At 45.1% G+C, this 25,162-nt stretch overlaps 1 protein-coding gene across 8 annotated transcripts in view; it reads right to left on the bottom strand.

Annotated features, from left to right (window-relative positions):
- Positions 1 to 228: 228 nt before the first annotated feature.
- Positions 229 to 25,162, bottom strand: part of TTC12 (tetratricopeptide repeat domain 12) — a 69,511-nt gene continuing 44,577 nt past the window's right edge. For 5 of the 8 annotated variants that reach the window (XM_050755508.1, XM_050755511.1, XM_050755509.1 and 2 more), the window contains 6 exons: positions 24,803 to 24,901; positions 24,260 to 24,328; positions 21,791 to 21,892; positions 20,150 to 20,249; positions 19,017 to 19,242; positions 17,682 to 17,849 (listed from right to left, as the gene is read on the bottom strand). In XM_050755508.1, coding sequence (XP_050611465.1) covers positions 17,774 to 17,849; positions 19,017 to 19,242; positions 20,150 to 20,249; positions 21,791 to 21,892; positions 24,260 to 24,328; positions 24,803 to 24,901 — 672 coding nt within the window. In that variant the 3' untranslated portion in view covers positions 17,682 to 17,773. Of the gene's footprint in view, positions 450 to 10,846; positions 15,651 to 17,681; positions 17,850 to 19,016; positions 19,243 to 20,149; positions 20,250 to 21,790; positions 21,893 to 24,259; positions 24,329 to 24,802; positions 24,902 to 25,162 lie in introns of those variants that run through there. The other 3 variants (XM_050755510.1, XM_050755513.1, XM_050755512.1) reach the window with 3 other exon arrangements.

The raw sequence follows: 25,162 nt of genomic DNA, 5'->3' as shown, positions 1-25,162 counted from the left end.
AATGTTTAACATCATGAGCCACTAAGCAATGCAAGTAAGATACCACTACCTACCTATCAGAATGGCTAAAAATAAAACCGAAAAGATAGTGGCAACACCAAATGCTGATGAGGATGTAGAGTAATGGGGTCACTCATATGCTGGTGGAAATGTAAAATGGTACGGCCACTCTAAAGTATTTGGCAATTTCTTATAAGACTAAACATACGATTGCCATACAACCCAGCAATTGCACTCTTGGGAATCTATCCCAGAAAAATGAAAACAGTGTTCACACAAAAATCTGTATACGAATGCTCATTGCAGCTTTATTTGCAATAGCTAAAATCTGGAAACAGCTCAGATGTCCTTCAACTAATGATGGCTAAACACACAATGGTGCTGTATTACCGAACAAGACTCAGCAACTACTGATATACACAGCCATTTGGACGAGGCTCCGGTGAATTCTGTTGAGTGAACAAAGCCAATCATAACAGGTTACGTACTGTATGACTCCATTTATATTGCATTCTTAAAATGACAAAATTATAGAGATGGAGAACAGATTAGTGGTTGTCAAGAGGTGAGACTGGGGGAGAGGCAGGTGGGTGTAGCTATAAAAGGTTGGTGCAAAGGATCCTTGTGATGAAATTGTTCTGTATCTTAACCGTGATGGTGGTCACATGAATCAATGCATGTGACAAAATTCCATCAAATTAAATGCATGCACAGATGCACAGACACACATACACAAACACACACAAATGAGTGCATGTAAAACTGACGGCACCGGAGTGAGAACTATGGATTGTATCACTGTTGATTTCCTGGTTGTAATGTTGTGCCATAGTGACATAAGATGTTACCTTTGGGGGAAACTGGATGAGGGTATCAGGGATCTCTGCATAAGTTCTTAAAATTGTGTGCTTATCTATAATTATCTCCAAACGGAACATTTAAAAAAATACATATAAAGTCCCTTTCTCTTCTTCCTCCTCCTCCTTTTCCTCCTCCTACTTCTCCTTCGCCCTTCTATTTCTCGTTCTTGTCCTTATTACTAGGTAATGTTATATTCTGGGAAGGAAAATATTCCCACAATAGGAGAAAGGCAGTAATCTGACATTTACCACGGAGCACCTTAAGGAACACAGCTACGTGTCCCCCTGTGGACACGTAGAAACCTCAAGGAGAAAGAGAAAGGCCACTGTGTTAAATGTCTGAGGTTGGAGACAATGGTGAGAGGGAGCGAACTTGTTCCAAGACTCAATACTTTGACCAAGGTGATGGTCAGATAAGCTAAGACCCACTGACAGGGCCAGGATTCTACCCAATTCACAAAATATGAGAGTCATTCAGAGAAAGCCAAAATAAAAAGCCAACATGCCATTGTCCAAATCATGTCAGGGACTCTTTCTATCCAGCATGCTTACTGAGGCTCAAGGCATCACGTGCCTGCGGCTGAGACGTGCAGGGATGCAGACACAGGCTGGGCTCCAAAGCTGGGGCCTCCTGCTATGGGGTGTGTATGAAAGAGGCAGTGAGATGGAGTAAACCAACAATGTTGTAAGAACATTTCTGGAGTTGGCAGAGTATAGATTTTCCTTCCTAATATGGAAACCAGTCTCCCTTTTGAAGGGCTTTTTGATGAAAAACTACTTTGAGTGTCAAGAAGCCAAAAATGGAAGCCCTGAGTTTCATGAACCACGGTTTTCATTGTCAAAATCATGGCCACAGGTTTCCTATGCTCTTGGGTGATTGTGGTTCTGGGCTGGGTCCATATAAAATTAAGAAACAGATGTCCCAAGCATCTTGCCACCTCAAGCAGTTTAGAAGAAATGCTTGGCTGTGGCCAGGGCTTCAGAGAAGCATCATTCCAACATGGGGCCTGAGCAGCCTCAGAACATGCCCAAGAGGTCATGGTCAATACCTTCTCTGGGAGTATCCAAGAGACTAGGAATGCTAAATTTAACCCTTTTTAATTTAACAAAGAGGCCAAGGAGATTGAGGAAATCACCTTGACCCTCCTATTAGCAGGACTCTAAAGGGAAAATGCCCTCCTTATGTCAACCTTGGTGATCTGGTCGTAAATCTATCCTTCTGCTCTCCTCTGGGCCCTTCCTGGATAGGCAGGAGCAAGGGAAAGCTAGGACTAGGGAAGGACTTAAATACTAAAAGGTGGTTTTCTTGGGAACTCTGAAAGCTTGCTGGCTCTGCAGGTAAAGAAAGGGACTTCTAAAATGTGACTAGTGTCATGCTTCTTATAACTTCTTTTTTTTTCTATTTTCCTTACTGTTAAGCAGAGTAAGTTCCTTTCCTTCCTCCCTCCCTCCCCCCCTCCCTCCCTCCCTCCCTCCCTCCCTTCCTTCCTTCCTTCCTTCCTTCTTTCTTTCCTCCCTCCCTCCCTCCCTCCCTCCCTCCCTTTCTCTTTTAGGGGTGGAGTTAGCCAGACCACAAAAAAAAAAAAAAAAAAAAAAAAAAAAGAAACCAAGAAAAGATTTTGCATGGTGAATTATTTAAGTTCCTTGTGGATTCTGGATATTAGACCTTTGCTGGATGCCTAGTTTGCAAATATTTTCTCTTATTCCATAGGTTGTCTGTTTACTCTGTTGACAGTTTCTTTTGCTGTGCAAAAGCTCTTCAGTTTGACTGGGGCCTACTTGTCAATTTTTATTTTTTTGCAATTGTTTTTGTTTTGTTGGGGGACTTAGTCATAAAGTCTTTGCCAAAGCCAATGTCCAACATGGTATTTTCCTAGGTTTTCTAGGATATTTATAGTTTTAGGTCTTACATTTAAATATTTAATCCATTTTAAGTTAATTTTTATATATTGTGATAGGTAGGGGTCCAGTTTCATTCTACATAGGGATAGCCAGTTATCCCATTTATTGAATAGGGAGTCCTTTCCCCATTGCTTGTGATTGTTGACTGTCAAAGATCAGATGGTTGTAGGTGTGCAGCTTTATTTCAGGTTTACTATCCTTTTCCATTGGTCTATGTGACTGTTGTTGTGCCAGTACCATGCTGTTTTGGTTACTGTAGGCTTGTAGTATAGTTTGAAGTCAGGTAGTACAATGCCTTCAAATAACCCCAGTAAAAAGTGGGCAAAGGAGGCTGGCGTGGTGGCTCACGCCTGTAATTCCAGCACTTTGGGAGGCTGAGGTGGGTGGATCACAAGGTCAGGAGTTCAAGACCAGCCTGGCCAACATAGTGAAACCCTGTCTCTACTAAAAATACAAAAATTAGCTGTGCATGGTGGTGTGCACTTGCAGTCCCAGCTACTTGGGAGGCTGAGGCAGGAGAATCACTTGAACCTGGGAGACGGAGGTTGCAGTGAGCCAAGATTGCACCACTACACTCCAGCTTGGGTGACAGAGCGAGATTACGTCTCAAAAAAAAAGTGGGCAAAGGTCAACAAACGTATGAAAAAATGCTCAACATCACTCAGGGAAATGCAAATCAAAACCACACCAGCTTACTCCTACAAGAATGGCCATAATAAAAAAAAACCAAAAAACAGTAGATGTTGGCATGGATGCAGTGATCAGGCAACACTTCTACACTGCTGGTGAGATTGTAAACTAGTACAGACACTATGGAAAACAGTGTGGAGATTCCTTAAAGAATTAAAAGTAGAACTACCATTTGATCCAGCAATCCCACTACTAGGTATCTACCCAGAAGAAAATAAGTCATTATATGAAAAAGATACTTGCACACACGTTTACAGCAGCACAATTTGCAATTGCAAAATTGTGGAGCCAACCGAAATGCCCATCAATCAACTAGTGGAGAAAGAAACTGTGGTATATATATACGATGGAATACTACTCAGCCATAAAAAGGAATGAATTAACGGCATTTTCAGCGACCTGGATGAGACTGGAGACTATTATTCTAAGTGAAGTAACTCAGTGATGGAAAACCAAACATTGTATGTTATTGCTGATATGCAGGAACTAAGCTATGAGGACACAAAGGCATAAGAACCATACAATGGACTTTGGGGACTTGGTGGGAAGGGTGGGAGGAGGACGAGGGATAAGAGACTACAAATAGGGTGCAGTGTATACTGCTCGGGTGATGGGTGCACCAAAATCTCACAGATCACCACCAAAGAACTTACTTATGTAACCAAATGCTACCTGTGCCCCAAAAACCTATGGAAACATAAAATAAAAAATAAAAAGTGGGCAAAAGACATGAACAGAACATCTCAAAAAAATACCTGCGGCTAACGCATATATGAAAAAGTGCTCAACATCAGCAATCATTAGAGAAATGCAAATCAAAACCACAATGAGTTACTGTTTCGCACCAACCTTTTTAAATAATGGCTATTATTTAAAAAAAAAAATAATAACAAATGCCAGCGAGGCTGTGGAGAAAAGGGAACACTTATACACTTATACCCTGTTTGTGGTTGTGCAAATTAGTTCAGTCACTGTGAAAGCAAGCTGAATATTTCTCCAAAAACTTAGAATTACCATTCAACCCAGCAATCCTATTACTGGGTATAAAATAAATCTTTCTACCCAAAAGACACATGCATTCATATGTTCATCACAGCACTGTTCACAATGGCAAAGACATGGAATCAACCTAGGAACCCATCAATGGTGGACTAGATAAAGAAAATGTGGTACATATATACCATGGACTACTATGCAGCCATAAAAAAGAATAAAATCATGTCCTTTGCAACAACACAGATGCAGCTGGAGGCCATTATCTTAAGCGAATTAAAACAAGAACAGAAAACAAAATACCACATGTTCTCACTAGAAGTGGAAGCCAGACCTTGGGAATACATAGACAGAAAAATGGGAATAACAGACACTGCAAACTACTGGGGGTGGAGAAGGGAGGGCGTGAGGGTTGAAAAGCTACCTACTGGGTGCTCTGCTTGCTTGCTGGCTCCCTGGGTGTTAGGACCATTCATACCCCAAACCTCAGCATCACACAATACAACCATGCAACAAACCTGCACATGCACCCACTGAATCTAAAATACAAGTTGGAAAAAAAAAGAAAATATTTTGTTTGTTTTTATCACTATGTGATATAGGTGGTTGTGAAGAATACAATTCTTAAAAGTCAAAGAAACTCAAATAGACTAGTAAAATATGGGCTGCTGGACAGGAATCTTGTTCTCTGATCTGTCGTCAGTACTTGGCCATGTAGGAGGGAGCTCATTTAACATTTGATAAATGAATGAATGAATGAATGAATGAATGAATGAGTGAATGAATGAATGAAAAGGAAGGTGAATCTCCCGGGGTGAAGGCTGATTTCTGGCCTCTTTTCAGAGACCTCTCTAGTCTGAGTAGGTGCTGAGTCATTTTGTAGCAGATCCGACTTTTCCTTTACAGTTTTCTCCAACCTGCCTCCCCAGGGTCAGGCCACTAAAACCCCTAGGCAGATTCTCCTGGGAGAGATCCTCAGAGATTCCCATCACTGCTACCTTCCACCGATCAGTTTCCTTATGATCATTTACGATGCTTCATATTTTTATAAGTATGGTTTTCCAAGCAAAGGGCTTTTCTGATGAATGAGAGAACAAATTGATGGTGAGGCTTCAGGGGTCAAAGCAATAATCAGACAGTCATTTTGCCAGCCTTTGCTTCATGCCAGACCCTCCATCCCAAGTGCTTAACTTGCATTATCTCATTTAATATTCTTGACAACCCTCTGAGTTTGGTACTATTATTATTTCCATTTTTGCAGGTTTAGTGGAGCCTTGGGTCATGCAGTTGGCAATTCAATGGCCCACGACTTAAATCTGGCTTGCTTCCAGCCAAGGTACATTGCTCTTGACATATGGTCAGAATAGCCTTGATCAAACCAAATATAGGACTCTCAGACTGAGGCTTATTCATTGTTGGGGGTGGGGTGGGGTGTCACGTGCTCCCCAGGTCAGGCCTGAACAATAGGACCTCCTGGGGGAAAAATCAGCTGTGGAAATTTAGAGACACTCCCCATTCTCCTTCAACCTGAAAGGAAGAGAAAAGAGAGGGTGGGTGTGCTGGTACTGAAGAGGTGGAGCTTTGACTAATATGCTCATCAGGACTTTGCCTGCAGCAAAAAGATATCTTTGGAAGCTGTGCCTGTGGAAAGGTCAGTATTAGCTCAGTCAAATTTTTTGGCTTATGGAGAAACTTCAGGATTACTTAGTTGCAGTGGAAATGTCTCTTTGTCGCTCCAGTTTTGGTTGGAAAGAAAGCAATGTGTCCCTGGGACTGTCAAAACCCTTTTTAACCAGTAAGAGGAAAACTATGTATGTGCTGGTAAATTTGCATTGAATATGGAAACTTGGCACATAGAGTGTCAAGCAGATGGAGTTTCAGACTGGGAAAAGAATGCCTTTCAGATTCCATCCAGCTCTGAGCTATCCTCTCTCTCCTGGGGGAATTAGGATGATCTAGAAGAGAAAGGAACTCATAGTTGGCCCCGGGAGGGCCCCTGGGAGCACGAATCAGGAGCAATTGGGAGTGGAGAAGGCGAGTGACTGAAGATGAGAGCTGAAGCACTGCCCCTTTCCAGGTATACAGTGGTGGCAGGTACCAGGTGCTAGGCACAGGTGCAAGGTGCAAGGGCTGGCTTTTCATAGAAACAAAGACTGGTCTAGACACAAGCTTACAGGTATTTCCAGATGATGGCATCCAGCGATGTGAGAACAGGTAACCAAAGAAGGCCTGCTAAGAGTATTTTTGCCATGAAATTCAAAGGAGCAGAGGACCTTATCTACTTGGGAAGGTGAATGAGAATGTGTTTTGGTGGCAGAGAGTGGATAAGGGAACTTGTGGAGATGTCTTCGGTCAGCTCAGATAAGAAAAGTGAGGGTGGGAATCACAGCACATTTTCCTGCCCCAGCCTTTGGTGTAGTCTCAGTTTCATTCATTTCTCTTCATCTTCTCTCCCTACCCACAACCCACACTCATATTTGCCATGTCCTTCTTCCAATGGAAAGGGACAGCTCAGACATCATCTCTTCCAGGAAGATTTCTACCCCAGTGCCTCATGCTGGGCCAGATGCCCTAGCTTTGTATCACAAACATTCACTAAGTCCAAGGGTATGTGATCCTTTAGTGTGTTGTCCATTGGCTCTCTTTCGACTGGGACCTCCTTGAGAGAAGAGAAGGTCCTATCCCTCTGTGTGTGCCCAGCACTTATCCCAATGCCTGGTACATAGTGGAAACTAATAAACAGAAGCTAGTGTTTACTGTAGTATTTTAGCTTAAACCATTATCACCAGTAGGGGCTGGGGAGCTGTGGAGAGTCTGAAGTTAGAGTAATCAGGCTTCACCCCAGGCTGGCCCTAGTGAAAGTCCCCTAATGCCTTCTCTTGCTAAATTTCATCATTCAAGCAACAAATATTTATTGAGCACCTATTATGTATCAGCACTTTTCTAGGTATTTGGACACATCAGGGATCAGAACCAACAAAAATTATGAAGTTCATATTCTAGTGGGAAAAGGGAGCAGAATGCAAACAATAAATTATATATCACGAGAAGCGAGTTAAACAGTATGTCGGGATAATATGTATCTATTAAGGTATTATGTTGGAGAAAGAAAGGAGATGGGGAAAATAGGGCAGGAGCACTTAACATTTTAACTGATACCTTAAGGTGTCAGCCTAAAAAAAAAGACATCAGAGAAATATATGTCCTAATTTAATTAGTCTATTTGGGAGTAAGCAAAAGGATTATAATCCAGGATGCACAGCTATAGCAAGCAACAGATGCACCCGAAGAGGGGAGGGTGAGGGGAAGCTTTTATTGGCAAAAGGATAAGTTCACATAAGCTGCTTGGAAACAGAGTTCATTGGCTCTGGAGGCTTAAAGCCAGAGTTGGCGTCAGTTCATTGGTGGAGATGCTGTTACTAGGCAAGTGCTCTTTTGAGAGTATCTTTTCTGAATTGCTGTAGTCCTAACGAATGTCTAGTGACAAACCTGGTCCTAGAAATATGTGCCTATGTATAAAACATAGATCATGAAAAGTATGAGACGTGTGAAGGACGTGAAGGAATTTCTTAGGGGCTTATTTTAGAAAGTCCTTGAAACAGTCTTATCTCAAGCAAGCGTGGGTCCTTCTTCTTCCTGCTTTCCCACCTCCAATTTGGGTCTGACAAAAGTGATTTTGTCCTGGTATCTGCAACTTTCACAAAGGGTGAATAGAACTTAGGCAAGATAAAAGGGACAAGGGGAATCATGTAGAAGGGGTATTGATAAGGGATCTTTTGGTAATGGTGACAACTCAAAGGAGCTTAAGCAAGGAGGGAATTTACTATCTCACATAACTAAAAAGCCCAGTGACAGCCCAGGCATAGTGGGATCTGAGGGCCCCAGCAGTGATGTCAGGGCTCTCCTCAACTGCATCTCTTGGTCCTGCCTTCCTCTTGTGTGTACTCCATTCTCAGTGAAGAGCCTCTTGAGGATGGTAAATCATCACTGCAGCTCCAAATGCCCATCCTATCTTCTGAGCAGACTCAGTGAGAAAGTTCCTTTCTCCTTTAATCCAGCAAAACTCTGAGCTGACTTCTGATTGGCACTCTTCTGGTCACATGACCATCTCTGACCCAATCAGTGTAATGAGAGGGATGTGCAATGGTGTGACTGGCTGAGCCCGAATCCATGTGCACCCCTGGAAGCAGGGCTAGCTAGCATCCGGTCCACCTAAATCATGTGGTCTAAGCCCTGGGTGGGGTGGTTCCTCAAGAAAAATCGGGAGAGTGGGCAATGAGCAAGCAAATACCCATTGTCTTATCTACAAGGAAAGAACAAGTCAAAGGCCCAGACCCAAAGAAGTGAGCTGATTGTCTGAGGTCACAGCCCTGGCAAGGCCAAAGCTGGCAGCCCCACTGTTAGTTCACACTGCTTCCGAGTGCCCTCAGAAAAAACCTGCTGGGGGCCATCTTTTCTAGCCCTCCACTTGTGATTTTCTCTTTTCAATGACTTTGGTTACAGCAGCAAACAGCTCCACTATTTGGAATGTCCTCATTTCAAAAACAGCACTCCTACTTTAATTCTTGACCTGAATTTTGTATGATTTCACTAGTTTTAATGAATAAACAAACAAAAAGCACGTATTTCTTTGTTGCTCTTTTAGTGATCCAGAGCCTCAGAGGTGTGGTTCAGCCAGAACTAGGGATCCCGAATGGATTGTGGTTTCGTGGAGAAGGGTGGCCACAGAGAACATCTAAGGGAAAGATAAGGCCAGGTCCATCTATCCCTAGTTGTCAGAGGTTGTTTACTGGTGCTCAGAGGGTTCACTCTGCCTCCTGATGGGGTAAATAGGGCAGACCGAATTTCTCCTGATGTACTTCCAACCTGCCCCTGGAGAGCAAGTGGCAGCTGGGTCTAGTGGAAAGAAAGACCGCATAGGAGCGAATTTGCTTTAATCAGCCCAGATCCCTTCATTTATAAATGACTGAGAGCAGATGGACAGAAGTCTGAACTTTGAACCTCTGAACATTGGAGTGATAACTCCTGTAATCCAAGGGTTAGGACTTGGAGATTCTTCCAGGCCAGCCAGACCCTTCCCTCAATTCTCAGTGGCTATTTCTGTGATACCTGCCATGGGGTGCATAGTTCAGGTTCCAAGGCCCTGACAGCACCAAGGGGAGTTTTTGTATGTGTCTGAGTTATTTTCACCTTGATAATGCCCTGCTAGAATAATAATAGATGTGGATGAGAAAATAGGACTCATTTTTCCCAATGTCATTTTGTACTATCTAGCACAATACTTGGCACATAGTAGGTACCTGACAAATATATATTGAATGAATGAATGAGTGAGGAGCTTTTCAGGAACATGCTGTCATTCAAGTAACCTCACGGAGGAGCTGCTTGACGTACAGGCAGATGCTGGGCTCCTAGCCCATCTGGGGGAGGACAGCAGATCTGGAAATTTGAATATCTCCAGTTTTGCAGAGAAAGCGTCGTGGCCTCCACACGCTCATGCCCACCCCACGCCTCCTCTAATGTGTTGTGCCTGATCAGATGGGAAGGTAATCCTTTGCAGTGGAGAGATTTAAGCTGTTATCTAACAGACTGCGGGTGGATTAATGAGGCTTTCTGATAAAACCTTAAAGGCGTTAGAGTTTCATTTTCCCCTTCGTGCTCAGGGTGCAGGTGAAAAGAACCAGCTGGTTGACTGTGTTGCAGTTTGGACCAGAAAATTAATGAAAGGAGAGACAGGGCCAGGTAGCGGGCAGTGAGGTTCAAGGTAAAGGCTGGATTTTGGCGCTGGCTCAGCCTTAGGAAATTCTGGACAAGATATTGGATCTCCGGGCCTGTCTTCCCTTAGCTTCAAATGGGAAATAATAATACCTACCTCACAGGGATGTTGTGCAGATGAAATGAAATCTGACATGAAAGGCCTTTGAAGAAGATAAAAGCACTTCCCCGTGTGAGGCTATTATTATCATGGACAAGAGACACACTGCAGGGCTGAGGCTTGGCCTAAAACACCAGGATTCTCTGAGACCTTTGAAGGATGGTCTTTGGGCCTACATTTGCCCATGTGGATAGGGAGAATTGTGGTGGCACCCACATACTTCCCTGAGGAATGGGAGAGCCAGTGGTGTCTGGCCATGAGTTTGGAGATAATGCCATGACAGAACGGGAAGCCACACTCACTACTGGTGACTCACCCACATACTCTTGAAGACAGAGCCAAGCCCAAATTCAAGGTCCTATCCTCCAGAATGACACATGCTCAGAGTAGGGTGATCACACCCCTTCTGTCTATGCCTAATTCTTTTTTTCTTGTCCATAAGACTTCTCATAGGAGAAGAAATCTTCCAAATCCTTAATGAATTTAAATTCTAGTGGGAGAGAAAAAATAAAGACACAGAAAAGAATTTCATAACAATGAAGTCATTATGTACGAATTTAAAAGGCAGCGCAACACAAGCATTCAGGGAGAGGATGAATCGCATGGGTTGGGTACAGTTGCATGTGGAGTGGAGTGATTGAGTACCTGGTCTAGATCTTGGACCAGTTGCTTAACTGCTTTGCGCCTCAGTTTCCTCATCTGTAAAGGGAGAATAATGATAGTGCCCATTTCATTAGACAGATCTGGAACCAGTCAAGTATTTAACAGGCGATACCTATAATTTTTATTATGTTGGGGCTTTGTGGATGTGTAAGATTTAAAGAGAGGAAAGGAGAAGGTCTTTGAAACAGAGGAGAGAGGAGTGAGTGGAATGCCTGCAGACACCCATTGGGAAGCTGGCCTAAGAGGAGAGATGGTATGGTGGGAAGCTGCCCTTCAACAAACATTGCTCAGGCTTCCCTGAGATGCTGGAACACCACAGTGAGCAATGACACCCAGGGTTGATGCCCAACATTGGCTGGCCTAACTGGGAACAAGAACATGACCCTAAAAGCAAGCCTACTTTAAGGCTTGTTGAGATTACGTTGGATGGTTTATGTGCAAAGGCCGTGTAGAATTTTGTCACTATTATTTATAAAGAAAAATAATTTGAGGGATAATAAAAGATTTGCTTATTTTAAATTATACCTACAACTTATGAATCATAGCTCTTACTCATATGCAGTGTACAGAATGCATCTATAGCCTACAAGAGTTAAAGTACAATAATGTGAGCGCTTTATCAGTAAAACTTCAGAGAATTTAAAAAGCTCTGTGGTCTTACTCCCCCTGCAGACACGCATGCACGTGTGCAGATACACCAAGCAAATGAGTTTGCCCTTTATCTTGTAGACAATTGTGAGAAGGTGCCTGGGAAGGGGTACAGCATAATGAAAGTGATGTTTCAGAGGATTCTCCCGGCTGCAGTGTGCACGATGGCTTAGAAGGCGGAGTGAGATGGGGAGATCAGCAAGGAGGCTATGGCAATAAGTCAAGTTAACCAAATCCAGCGTCTTTTTCTTATTTTCCCCTGATGTTGATACAGCGCAGAATTCAGCAACGCCTAATACCACTGAATGTACATTTCAATCCTTCATGCTCTCCCTGTGCCTGCCGTGTGTTCCACCTAGATTCTCTCGGCCCTCCTTGCCAGCCCAGCCTGCCATTTGGAGGCCTACTGCTCTATCCCCCACCTTTAGGGTAGAGTCACATAGAAACCCTTCCAACCCTGATAAAAATCCTCATCTTTAAGAACTCCACAAAAGAGCATATAGGGATGGCCGGGCGGGGGCATCTGCGGAGGTATGCTCAACTAACACGACCACAACAGGAGTGCCCGTCTCCTCAGGGCTTCCATGTACCAAGCACGGTGATGAGAGCTTTATAGAAATCATCTCATTTAATCTCCACAACAAACCCAAGAAGTGGGTATCATATCTCCCCTATTGCCTTTTACGGACAAGGCAATCTTAGTGAGGGGCTAAGCCACTCACTAAGGTTATGAAACTTAAAGTGAGATTATGGAATTTAAAGTGAGGTGGAGGAGAGCTTTGAGCCTGCACTCCCACCACTGAGCTTCCTGCCTCCCTGGGTCTCACTGGAGTCCCTGCCTCACTCTGGACCGTTAGTTCAGAGGATTCTTGAACAAAGGTAAGGACACTGAAGATACTTCACCTGGCCTTTCTGAGTCTCAGATTCCTTATTTATAAAATAAGGGGACATGGACTAGCTATTTTGGAGCAATTAATTGTATTTGGACAATGAATCAGATGAACTCCAACAAAGCAGATACAGTCGGCCCTCTTTACCCTCAGGTTCCAAATTTGCAGATTCAACCAACTGCAGGGCGAAAATATTTGGGGAAAAAAAATAAAAATAACACTCCAACAATAAAAAAAAAATACAAATTTTAAGAAATACAGTATATCCACTATTTACATAGCATTTACATTGTATTAGGTATTATAAGCAATCTAGAGATGATTTAAAGTGTATGAGAGGATGTACGTAGGTTATATGCAAATACGATGCATTTCATATAAGGGACCTGAGCATCTCAGGGTTTTGGTATCTGTGGTATCAATCCCTGCTGGATACAAAGGGATGACTGCAGAGGATTAGAGGATCCCTGAATAATTTTCAGCTTGGACATTCTAGGAGCCTTTTCTTCAGCCTCTTGTTCCAATAATTCTCACTATCTTGCTGTGCCTTTGATCTAGTCTAAATCACCTTGCACACTAACTCATCTATTTTAATGTGCAAATTCATCTCTCAGCAGCAGCGAGATGAACTCCTTGTGTGTGTGGGGCTGTGTATGTGTGTGCTTGTCGGCCGAGGGGAGTTGAGGGATCTAAATGAGCATCCAGAGCTACTGAAGAAGCCCAAATGTAAAGTTGGGGACAGCTGTGATAATGGAGTGATGCTCAGGCTGAGCTGAATTGGCACATCTGGCAGGCAGCCACCCTCATTTAAAGCAGCTCCTTCCAGCCTCCCTGGTGACAGGAGCCCTGCTCCAGAACTGGGGGGATCTGAGGCTGGGGTGGCTGGCAGAGGTGATTGGCAGCCCACTGTTCCCTGCTTTGCCAGCACCCTAAGGCTCCCTCCCACCTAAGCCAGGGCTGAGCCTCAGAGCAGCCAGGAAAGCCTGATCCAGCCCCTGGGCAAAATCAGATCACAGGGCAGAATGTCTCCAGGGAGAACTCATTCATCATTTTGCCTTTTTGAAATAGAGATCAAATTAGAAGTCTTGTTAAAAGGAAAGAAGTCATCCAGCAGCTTCAGGTCACAGAAGCCCAGTGCTTGGCTGGCATGTGGCCACCCACAGGGCCGGGAGCTGCTGGAGGAGGTGGTGGGCAACTGGATGTCCCGCTGGGCTAGCACTCCTCTTTCTAGGGCATCAGGGAGGGTAGGGGCACGCAGCTCTGGGGCTTTAGGAGAAAAGAGCTAATGACATCCTGATGAATATATGATTGGAGCTATAGTCGTTGCAATCAACAGGTTTTCCTGATTATAAACTGAGGACAAACTGCAAGTAACAGAGTAGTATCTGTTTGCAAAGAGGACTTCAGAGCATTGATCCTAGCACCTTCCACTTCACACTGGGTCCTGTTGATGCCCATGCACCCCCGGCCCCAGGCCCTGACAAGGAGCGCTGCTACCCTATCCCTGAGCCCTGAGTGTGCTCATAACCCCATCCCACCCAAGACCAGTGCTCTCAGGCCCTGCTGCCATGGGATCATGTAAGAAGGCAGGCTGCTGGCTGGCAGCTGACTCTTGGGGTAAACAGAGCCAAATACATGCTTGCCTTCAGTGAGACGGAGGACCAAGGAAGATGAGCAGATCCATGAGGGTGGGAGGGGGCAGATAATGGGTTCATGGTCATTTCCAGTCTCAAAAAGAGTCGCCATTAAGTAAACATTTTCTATCTGTCAGTCACCTATGCTAGGTACTTCATGTATATTATATCCAAACCACAGAAGAGGTAGGTGTTGATGTTCCATTTTATAGAGAGGAAACTGAGGCTCAGAGAAATGTGGTGACTTTTCTGCAGGTCACACTTAGTACGGAGAGGAACGCTTTACATGCAGGAAGAGTTAAGAACACAGCTTGGGGTCAAATTCTGACTCCCCTGCTTACTGGCTATGTGATCCTGGGTGGGAAAGTACTATTCTCTTTATATCTTAGTTTATTTACCTGTAGAGTGGAGATAATACCTGCCTCACAGTCGTTATGAGGCTTATGTTGGGGCAGGATCTTCAAGTTTTGATAGGGTGCCTAGTGCAGAGCAAAGGCACAATGCACGGGGGAGCTGGGCGTGGTGGCTCACTCCTATAAACCCAGCACTTTGGGAGGCTGAGGCAGGTGGATCGCTTGAGGTCAGGAGTTCGAGACCAGCCTGGCCAACATGGTGAAACCCCGTATCTACTAAAAATATGAAAATCTGGGATACAGGCACATGCCTGTAATCCCAGCTACAGGAAGCTGAGACAGAAGAATCGCTTGAACCTGGGAGGCAGAGGTTATAGTCAGCCGAGATCCCACCACTGCACTCCAGCCTGGCCCACAGAGTGAGACTGTTTCAAAACAAACAAACAAACAAACAAACAAACAAACAAACAATGCACAGGCAGGATTTATTCTCTCTGCGTGTCTGCAGGATGCCAGTCTGTGAGGACCAAAAGCTCATTCCATGGGAAAAGGAGTCAGTTCTAAATGGGTTTTCTTCACCTCTGATTATTCTCTCCTTTAATGGAACCCTTGGAGAGCCTCTATTTTCAAGTTATTTAGAAAATGAGACCTCTTACTTAAAAAAAAAAAAAGCCATGTGGGATTAAATGTCTTCTGTCCTCAGAATATTAGGTTAGCGCAAAAGAAATTGTGGTTTTTGTTATTGCTTTTAATGGCAAAAACTACAATTAGCTTTGCACAACCTGATACTTCTTAGTTGTACTCTTTCCCTCAGTTATCCAAGCCAAGAAACTCTTATTTGAACAAATCCTCAAGAAAGTGCTTACAATAGCAGCCCCTTCCTATTGTTTCCCCTCAACTCTGAACCTCAGTCCCACCTTGCGGTGCACTGGAACCGCCATCCTCACGTCATCTATGAAGACAGTGAGCAGCTCTGGACTGTCTGTTACCTGTCACCTCTGCTGTGGCTTCAGGATGGTGATGGAGTTCCATCCCAGCCACATCCTCTTTAGGATGGAAAAATCCCAGCTCCTCTGCTTGTTGAACCAGAAGACTCTGATTATCCGGAACAAGCTGTGTCTCCAAGGGTGGTATCGGGGCTCCTGGCAAGTAGAGATGAGGCCTTCTTAAAGATGGCGTTGGTATTTTCCATGCTGCCTGGAAGGTTTGCATGGCAGCATGTGTTGCGGGTAACAAGGTTGGGGCAGTGGCAGGGGTGGATCCACACGGGGGAGGGAGAACACTAGCATGTGAAACATCTCTTCCCACCTGTGAGGAGAGGCAGCTTCAGGTGCAGCAGACTCTCCTCCAAATTGGAGATGACTGCTCTTGGCAGGCACTCTGGAGCAATAATCATAATAACATAATTTGACATTCCCCACTCTTTGGGGAAGAGAATACACCTATAATAGCCATTTTCAAGAGCCAAGGAGTGCAGCCAGAGCAGGGGAAGGAGGGGCCTGAACTTCAAAGGAGACAGGCCTGGTGGTTATGAACACAAACAGCCTTTCAGTTTTCAAAGCTCCACGGAATTCTCTGTGAAAACAGCAACTTCTGCAACCTCCAATTTTCTTCTTTGTGCTCTGATTAGCATCAAGCTGTTCTCCCTTTGCAATTCAGTAGCCTCTTGAAGGGTGTTTGTTTGCATGATAGGACTGATGGGCAGGTCCTGGCTTCTCTACAGTGGCCTGTCACTTGCTTGCCACCCAGGGTGTCACCACAGAGTGCCCCAGTGAGCTCCCTCCAGCCATATGCAGTACATCAATCTAAGTGAGGGGCTCAGGCCATTGATTCTCTTCCACTGCCCGCCCCCCTGCCACCAAATGCCAATTATTTATATTGGTTTCAGAAACAAAGTTCTTAATTTAAGCCAACAGCTGCCTTACCTGTGAAGAACACTTTCTTTGGGTGTGTTGAATAAAATCTCCCTGGAGGAAGAAGATTTCCTTTCCTACATGTTTCAGAGAATGGCCAACTTTGATTCCTTAAAGGACATGAGCTTCTCCCTTTCCCAGACCCTTCAAACTTAACCCAACTGACGTCATAGTTGATACCTTCAATCTCAAGATAGAGTCTGGTAATCTCTTATATTTGCGTAGCGCTTTATAATTCCCAAAGTGCCTTCACCTCCAAAACTTCATTTAACCTTTACAACAATGGAGGAGGTAGGTTGGGCAGGTATTAGTGTTTCCAGAAGCAGTAGCCACAGCTCAGAGAGGTTAAGCAACTTGCCCAAAGTCACACGGCTGGCAGGTAGCAGGGTAGGACCAAAAGTCTTTGGAACTTTGGTCTGGGACTCCTGACATTCACTGTACCTGCCTCCTATTCTAAAATGATTATGTGATTGTAAGGAGGAGCCAGAGAGTAGTGCCACTTATTGGACTTCTCACTTAGGGACTTGCAGTCCACAGGTGACCCTGGTTTACAGCGACCCGGGGGCAACTGGAAGGGAGCATTGCCTCTGGGGATGGGGTGAGAGTACAAGGTGGGTTAGGGAAATGAACACATTCGCATCAGTCAGGGTTCACTGCAGAAAGAGAAGCCTGTGCTTTGGCACCTTAAGCAGAGAACAATCTAACCCATGGAACAGGGTGCCTATAGCACCACCAGATGGGCTGGAGGAGGGTGCCAGGAAGGACCCCCAGGAATGATTGCCAGAAGGATTCACGCAGAGCTTTCCTAACAGGGGAGACACCACCTACCACTCACCCCACTGAATTTAAGAGCACACGCAGTGGCTGCAGGCCAGGAGTCTGCTGCAGGCCACCAATGACACCAATGCAACTCTCTCTCAGCACTCCACAGCTGGAAAATGGATGCTGAAATCCTGCTACCAACAAATCTGATGTTTCCAGCATATTGCCAGCAGAAAATAGCAAAAGGGGTAGGAAGCGGCATTAGATTAGCCACAAGTTCCCATCTAGAATTGTTGCTACACGGGAGTCTGGGCAATGTGGCTTTTTGTGAGATGGTTTCTATCTTCTACAGAACAGGAAGGAACATTCAAAGGAGGGTACAATGGAAGTTGAGTAAGCCAGTACACAGAGTCCACCATAGCAGCCAGCCTAAGGCCCACTCTCTTGTTATCCATGAAAACCCGACATGCAAACACTCTGACAATGAATATTTGATTCTGAAGTGGATATATCAAAGGTCTTTATTAGCATAGGAACAACCCATAGTGTGCATTTGTGTGTTCCCTAAATGCACACAGACACCGTATCTCTCAAGAATCACTGATGTATTTCATTGTAGAGTTGAGAATTTCTAGGCCATGAAGCTTTCTCAGTTGAGCAGCAAACCTGTCACAATCAAAACAAACAACCCAGGACATAAGTGCCACAGTTCAGGCTTCTGGAGCCCAGAGCCAACACCCTCTCAGATGGAAGCTGGCTGAGAACGTCAGTCCTATCACTGGGTGGAAACAGGAAGTGGCTGTGGCACTGGGGTACCCTAAAGATCACAGGGGTAAGACAGACCCTCAGGGAGGCCCACAAAGCACTGAAAACACTTGCTGCAGGTGGCAGGTGTGTCAGGCTGATCAGACGGGACCTTGCTCTCAAGAACTCCCCCACAGGTTGCCACTTTGAAGTCATCCTAGCTAATGTGCTTGCTTTCTATAGAAGAAAGATTTTAACTATTCCTTCCATTTGAACAACCAGACAGAACTTGAAAGGACCTTAGATATTATCGAGGCCAACCCCCTCAATCTACAGAGGAGGAATTAAAGGCATGTGGATGTAAGGGAAAGAGCCTCTCTCACTCAGTTCCTGGGGTTACCCCTGCTCTGTGCCAGGGCTCCTTCGCTCAGCCACAGGTGGACACCCCCCAGAAGCACGTGCAACGAGGTGCATCTGCACATCAGAACAGGAGCAGAGCAGAGTGGAGGTCTGAGCTTAACAGAGAAGCCATGGGCACAGTTACAGCCCACATCTCTTGCCCTCGCTCACTGGGGGCCTCGACATGCTGTTCTGCGTCTCTGCTTCTCCACTGTTTCCTCCTGCATGAACATGTGACCCTCGCTGGCCATTCCTCCATATGTTTAGGCTGAGACAAAGAACATGAAGTGGGGGTCTGTTTCTGGAAAAGTAGAGAAGAGAGAAAAGAGGGAAGAGAAGGGGAGGTGGAGTGGGGTGGGGAAGAAGGAGGATAAAGAGACAGGGAGAGGGATGCAGAACAGCGGAAAATGGAATGGAGAGAAGGCAACGGCAGCAAGTGTGAGCAGCAAGTCCCCATCAGACAAGCTGATTCCCTCTCTGGTTGGAGCCCAAGAGCTCCCGTTTCCTCTAGAAAGGCTTTCTTCAGAGAAGCAGCTATTGGGCTTAACCTAGGTCTGCACAGAAAGCATGAGGGCTTCCCACAGCATCCTGTGAGGCACGCAGTCCCAGCCAAAAGTCAGCGCCTCAGCTTAGCTGCTTTCTGCAATGGGACCGACGCTGGGTCAGCCTGGCTCCGTGTCCACAGTATACCTGGGCTCAGCTGTGCACAGCTTCCCCAGAGCAATGCCTGCGTTCACCTGCACGGCCGTCTTCTGTGTGTCACTGCCTGCGAGCCTTAACAAGACCTGCAGGAGGTCTGTCTTTAGCAGGGAAGACGCAACGTTGGGCACCTCCATGCAGTTACCAAGGCAGAGGGCAGCGTTGCCCACCAGAACCTCATCCTCTGAGCTGAGCAGCTTCATCATAATGCTCAACTCTGCAGGGAAGGAAGAGAACAAGCAACAGCTCTTTTTAATCCCCAAATAGGAGGCTGGCAACAGGACATGAGGGGCACAGGTAGGTGTCAGTGGACACCGAGCTTCCCCAATAACTCTGCAGCAGAACTTGTTCACTCACTCATCAGCAAACATTCACTGAATGCATATGAACCTCCTCAACTCCTTGCTGAATCTCTGAAGTATCTCAGCTTCCCAGAACAGTGTCCAGCACAACACAGTTGTTAGATGAATGAATGCTATGTGTCAAACAGGTCTGTCCTCCTGAAAGCCCCTGTTCTTAACCTCTCACTGCACCAGGGTGAGAGGTCCCATCTGACAGCCCCCAGGTGGGAGGCAATGTGCTGGCAACCAAACCTGCAGGGTATGAAACAGGATCCAGGAGAAAGGCTCCAGCTTCCATGGTGGAGCCTCCTTTAGTTCACCTTCTGCGCACTCCAGGGAGTTGGTAAGAAGAACATTAGCAGGCTGCCTCTCCTGGGAAGCCTGCTGTGAATAACTACAGCCGGTTTAAGTTACTGGACTAAAGCTGGGCTCAGACTCTGGTATTTCCCTTGTTCACTAAATGTTGAAGGTGTTTTCCCCCCTCCTTCTGTGAAGGCAGAGAACTGAACTTGCTGAGAAGAGGGAGTTTCCTAGCTTTGCCCCTGTTATCTTTGAGCTGTCTGTCAGCTGGGTCTCCAGTCTGGGTATCCTACCTGTGTGCAACCAAAAGGCTAATTAAATGCTTTCAGATCTGACGTGAAACATCTTCCATAAACATTGCTGAAGCCTGGGAGAGGTTAACAGCATTGCTGCTAAGTTCCTCCTCGACCACAGTTCCCTTTGCAGCTTCAAGGGTGGATGAACCTCTGGGATGAGGGCTCCCTTAAGGAAATCATCACTTACTTTTATCCAGTCTTATTACTTCTTCCCGAGCTTCGTGGTAACTATTCGTGCAGATAGCTAGTATCTTTACAGCATAACGTGATGCAGTCTCGCCTCCTGTCTAGATTTCAGAATGAAATCAGAAAAATATAATCAGTGCTATGATTGCTCTTGGCCACAAACCACAGCGAGCAGTTATTATAGTGCTAGTGGCTTCCTAAACTCTGAAAAGAGAATTCTATGGAGAACAGCATATGCTTCCCGGTGAGCAGGCATGGTCCCTGCTGGAACAGAGTGTCACCCGCATCCTCTCTAACCCAGCCCACACCCCTGACAGGAATGTAGGCCTGTCATGTACACCTGAGTAATTGCCTCCAGAAGGCTTTATGAGCAAGTGGCTGAGAAGAGAATGATGCTGATGAATGGCAGACCTACCAAAAAGGGAGGAAAAGGCCCTCCCATATCATTTTCCCATTTGAGAATGAGGACTGACTTGCCAAGGCTGTTAGGCTGACAGTCCTGCATGAGGAACCTCAGGAACCTAGATCATTTTAAGAGGTGACAACTGTCAAACACCGCCCTTGCAATCTCCCATGTGGGGTCTTTAAAAGGCATGCGTGCATGTATGCATGCATGATGCATAGGTATGCATGCCATCAGGAGCTTTTGGTGGGTTTGCAAAAGTCATAATGAATGACAGTCATTGTTCAAGTGGCAGCCTAAACTTAAGACCCCCTGTGCTGCCCCCTCGGTGTTAACCCTGCCCCAGCAGTAGCCCACAGAGCATGCTTCCCTGCCCCACTCAGCCTGAGGCTTTATGAATAAAGGCCATGTGTCACCACACCAACATGGGTGTGTGGATCTCATGGGCACACACATCATAGGTGGGATTCTGAGATGGCAACCTAATATAATAATCTCCTTCACCCTTGCAGGTGAATCCAGATAGCTGCTCTACCGGCTTGCTTAGATTCACCGCACTCATTTCACAGGGAAATCCCAATATCCTTTGGTCACATGGTAATTCTGCAGGCTACATGTCTCATAGATGAGTAGCAAAACCTGAGCAAAACAATGTGCCTGAAACCTACTCAGATCATTTTTATCAAGAACAGAGGCCATATATATATTTAAAGTCAGGCTTGAGGGGTAAGCAGTCTTTTTTTTTTTTTTTTTTTTTTTTTTTTGAGATGGAGTCTTGCTCTGTCGCCCAGAGTGCAGTGGCACAATCCCAGCTCACTGCAAGCTCTGCCTCCCGGGTTCATGCCATTCTCCTGCCTCAGCCTCCCAAGTAGTTGGGACCACAGGTTCCTCCCACCACGCCTGGCTAATTTTTTTGTATTTTTAGTAGAGACGGGGTTTCACCATGTTAGCCAGGATGGTCTTGATCTCCTGACCTCATGATCCGCCTGCCTCAGCCTCCCAAAGTGTTACAGATGTATCTAATGAACAATTTTCTTATTTATTGAACGATCTGTTATTGATGTTCAGAGTATGGTCTGGGTAGACAGGCAGAAGCAAATCCCTATCCAAGAAGTTTAAAATCTAGCAAGGAAGAAATGGCAGCACATTAACCAAATAAAACCCGCCTTAATTCTGTTCCCCGAATAAAATAGGACACTTCTGTACATTTCAGGGTTGTAACCAATAAAGTGATCTTACCTTCAGGAATTTCATCATTTTCTTTACCACTCCTGCTTGCAAGGCCTCCTCAACAATTTTCAGAGAGGAAGAAAGGGTCCGGCTCAGAACACCAGCAGCTCTCTGAATACAGCAGAAAGAAGATAATTAAATGTCCTTTTCAGAAATGCTGACAACCTTTAAAAGTTAACAGGAAGTTTGGTGAGGCAAAATCAATCATTAACATTGGAAGCAAAATATAAAAAATAGGATGGCCAAATAATAGCAAGCACTGTTCTTTTTAATAAAACTGTCACGGAGCTGCAGCCATAGCCCCTTGCCACCCAGAGGCCCACATTATTTCAGCTTCACACAGGATCAACCAGTTCAACTCTAAGAAAGGAAGTTCTCCCTTGTGATTCCTCCCAGAGCTCTGATATCAGCAGGCCCTTTATTAGGGGATGTTTGATTTCCTGGATTGGTCTTCTGTGTCATTTATCTTTATCTTTTCCTCTGTCTTTTGTTCTAGTTTCTGGGATAGTTCATTTACTTTATTTCCCAGCTCTTCTCTCTCTCTCTTTTTTTTTTTTTAAATAAATGGCAAGCTGTTACTCTTTTATGGATATAACTATCTTTAATCTTTCTCAGGATACAAATGATAGTTACTATTTTTTTCTTCTGTTTCCTGTATCATCTCTATTTCTTTTGGATCAATTTTTATGTTTATCTTGGTTTTCCTATTTATGTGTGTGGCTTTCCTGCAATGTCTGGTTGACTCTTACCTGCCCAATCACATGTACGAAAAAAGCAATAAAATATGTTTGGGTATGCTATGTTTATGGGAAGTATGGAAAGCTAGAGAGGTGGCACTCTCATATACCAGAAAGAAAAATGTTTTCTCCAGTTTCAGTTCTTTAAAGATGAAAGTGTTCTGATTTTATGCCTGGAGGATAGATGCCTGCCAGCAAACGCAGCTCCACTGCCTGTACCTCTGCTCTCTGTTGTATCAGGAGTTCTGAAACCTTGATCCTTTCATTATAAGGCAAATCTGCTACTGACCAGCTATGTGTTCCTCCGTCTGTACTCTATACGAAGGTGTCCTCAGCCCTGCCTCATTAATTACCACCCTAGCAGCTGCTCTCCATCTTCAGGAAACTTGTTAAAATTACTTATCTATTGGTAACCATTGCCTGTTCACCGTCAATGTAGGTCTCTACTTTTTTTGTTCCCCGCAATGGCTTTAATCTCATTTTAATGAGGACTCCAGAGGGAGAAAAGATAAACTTGTGTATTATCAATCTTGCTTCCCTAATCTGCTTCCTAAAGATCCTAGAATTTTGCTACAGTTGACACCACAGATCCCCTTTCAGGCCCAGGACAGTGGAGACTGTGCTAGACTAGGACCAGATGCCCATGGTGAAGCTGCTGCCCAGCAAGCTGGGAAGCACCCAATGTGGCACACACAGAATGCTGGAGAAATCTGGCCCAAGAGCTCTCCTAAATCCCTACACTCAGGTATTAGTGTAGGCCTATCTTTAGGTCTGGACCATCTGAGAACGGTGGTGCTTACCACTTTGGGGGTCAGGGACCTCTTTTGAGGATCTGATGAAAGCTATGATGCCCCATCCATGAAAATGCACACGCACAAAACCTTCACCCTATCCTGTCTGAATTGACTTTGGGGACGTTTAGAGAGTGCTACCCCCAAACAGGGTATGTTGGATCTACTCAGAACCTTTTTTAAACTGTGGAGCCAGTCCTCAGTCTGCAACCCTTGAAAGGCTGGTTTCCCAGATCCACCCTAGATGTGGCCCTGATTGCTTCTCTAGGCATTAGGGCCCTGCCCTGACAGGAAGAAAAACAGGGGTGATCACTTAACGTGAGTGAAGAACACTTTCTAGGGTGATGGCAAACAGCCTCTTGAATCATACTAATATTCTTTTCCTGATGCACTGTGCTGACATATAGGGCTTTCTCAGTTTTCTTATTCAAATGTCAGACACAGAATTGAGAAAGCCATTTCAGCATATATTTTAAAAAGAGGCTAAAACTATTATGCACAAACAACCTCTAGGATCACTGGCTTAAAATACGGGCCTGGCTTTTTATTTTTTCCTATGGAAAAAAGGGATTCTAAATAAGTTGGACACTTGATCTGTCCAATTTGCACAGGATATTTTGAAATAGGACAAATCAGATAGATTATATCCTCTAAGCTGCTTAAATTTCAGACCAAATGGAAGGGGGATTCTTAAGTTGGGTTCCTGGACTCTAGGGGATCCACAGATGATGGACATGGCAAGGAGGTCACCAAATCCCTGAAACTGCAGACAAAACTTGGTGTTTATGTGCTTGTGTGCATTATTCGAATAGTATATCCATACCATATCTCAGAGACTCAGCAGATTCTCAAAGGTGGCAACTTGAAAAAGATTACACTGGTAACAAAACAAAACAAAACAAAACAAGAACAGTGAAAGTTGCTTCTGGATTTCCCTGGGAGAAACTTACTGTCAGGATTCCTCCATCCTGGCTGTTTAGTAAAGACAGGCACCTTCTGCTCACCTCCACAGCCCAAACCTACAACAATGGGGAGAGGCCAGCAGGAGATTTTAATTTTCTGACAATCTGAATTCTCAGCGGAGCTTCTTCTGAGCACCCTCTCCTTTTTAGCACCACGGCACTGTGCCCAGGTTCCCTCACAACACCATCTTTTACTGCTCTTATTCCTCCCCATGTCTGTCTCCCCTAACTCCAGGTATTACCCTGATAGCAGGAACCACCTTTCACTTGACTTTGTAAACACAGCACCTCATACTCTGCTCAGCACACCTTGGATACCCAGTCTGTTTTCTGAGTGAATACATGACTGAGTGATGCATCCACCCCTCAGCAGAGCAAAGGGAGAGTGCATCCCTCCAGCCTTTTCCCATTCCACGGCCAGCGTGTGAGTGTACATGCTTCTGTCTCTTCGTGAACACGAGAATGGTTTTATGCCACAGAATGTGTACAGGTCGTCCCAGGCTTCCAGACAGGGAGACAAGAACGCCATACCTCAGAGACAAAGGGAGCCTGAAGACACAGGTTCATCATGAGTCCCAGGAGTGTGTAGATAACCTCTCTGAACAGGTCCACATTCTCCTCACATCTGGCCTTGGAAAACAAAACAAGGTAACCAATGACCTTTCTGCCTTACAGCTTTTTATGGTCATCTTTTCCCTTGGACTAGTGTCTCAGAGTTCCCATACTCCCTAATTGCCAACTCATAAATTGCCAATGTCATGAACCTAAACGGTTTTGGAGCATCAGAGACCAGTTCCATGAGTTAGTGTTGGTCCAGGAGACTTGGAAGGAGTCTCTGGTGCCTCTGCCATGGGACTATGGATCAAGTTGGCCCTGGGTTGAAAGTGAAGA

The sequence above is a fragment of the Macaca thibetana genome, chromosome 14, assembly GCF_024542745.1.
Source record: "Macaca thibetana thibetana isolate TM-01 chromosome 14, ASM2454274v1, whole genome shotgun sequence".
In the NCBI taxonomy this organism is placed as follows: domain Eukaryota; kingdom Metazoa; phylum Chordata; class Mammalia; order Primates; family Cercopithecidae; genus Macaca; species Macaca thibetana.
Note: the sequence above shows the minus strand (reverse complement) of the source record. Positions and strands in the feature narration are given on the sequence as shown.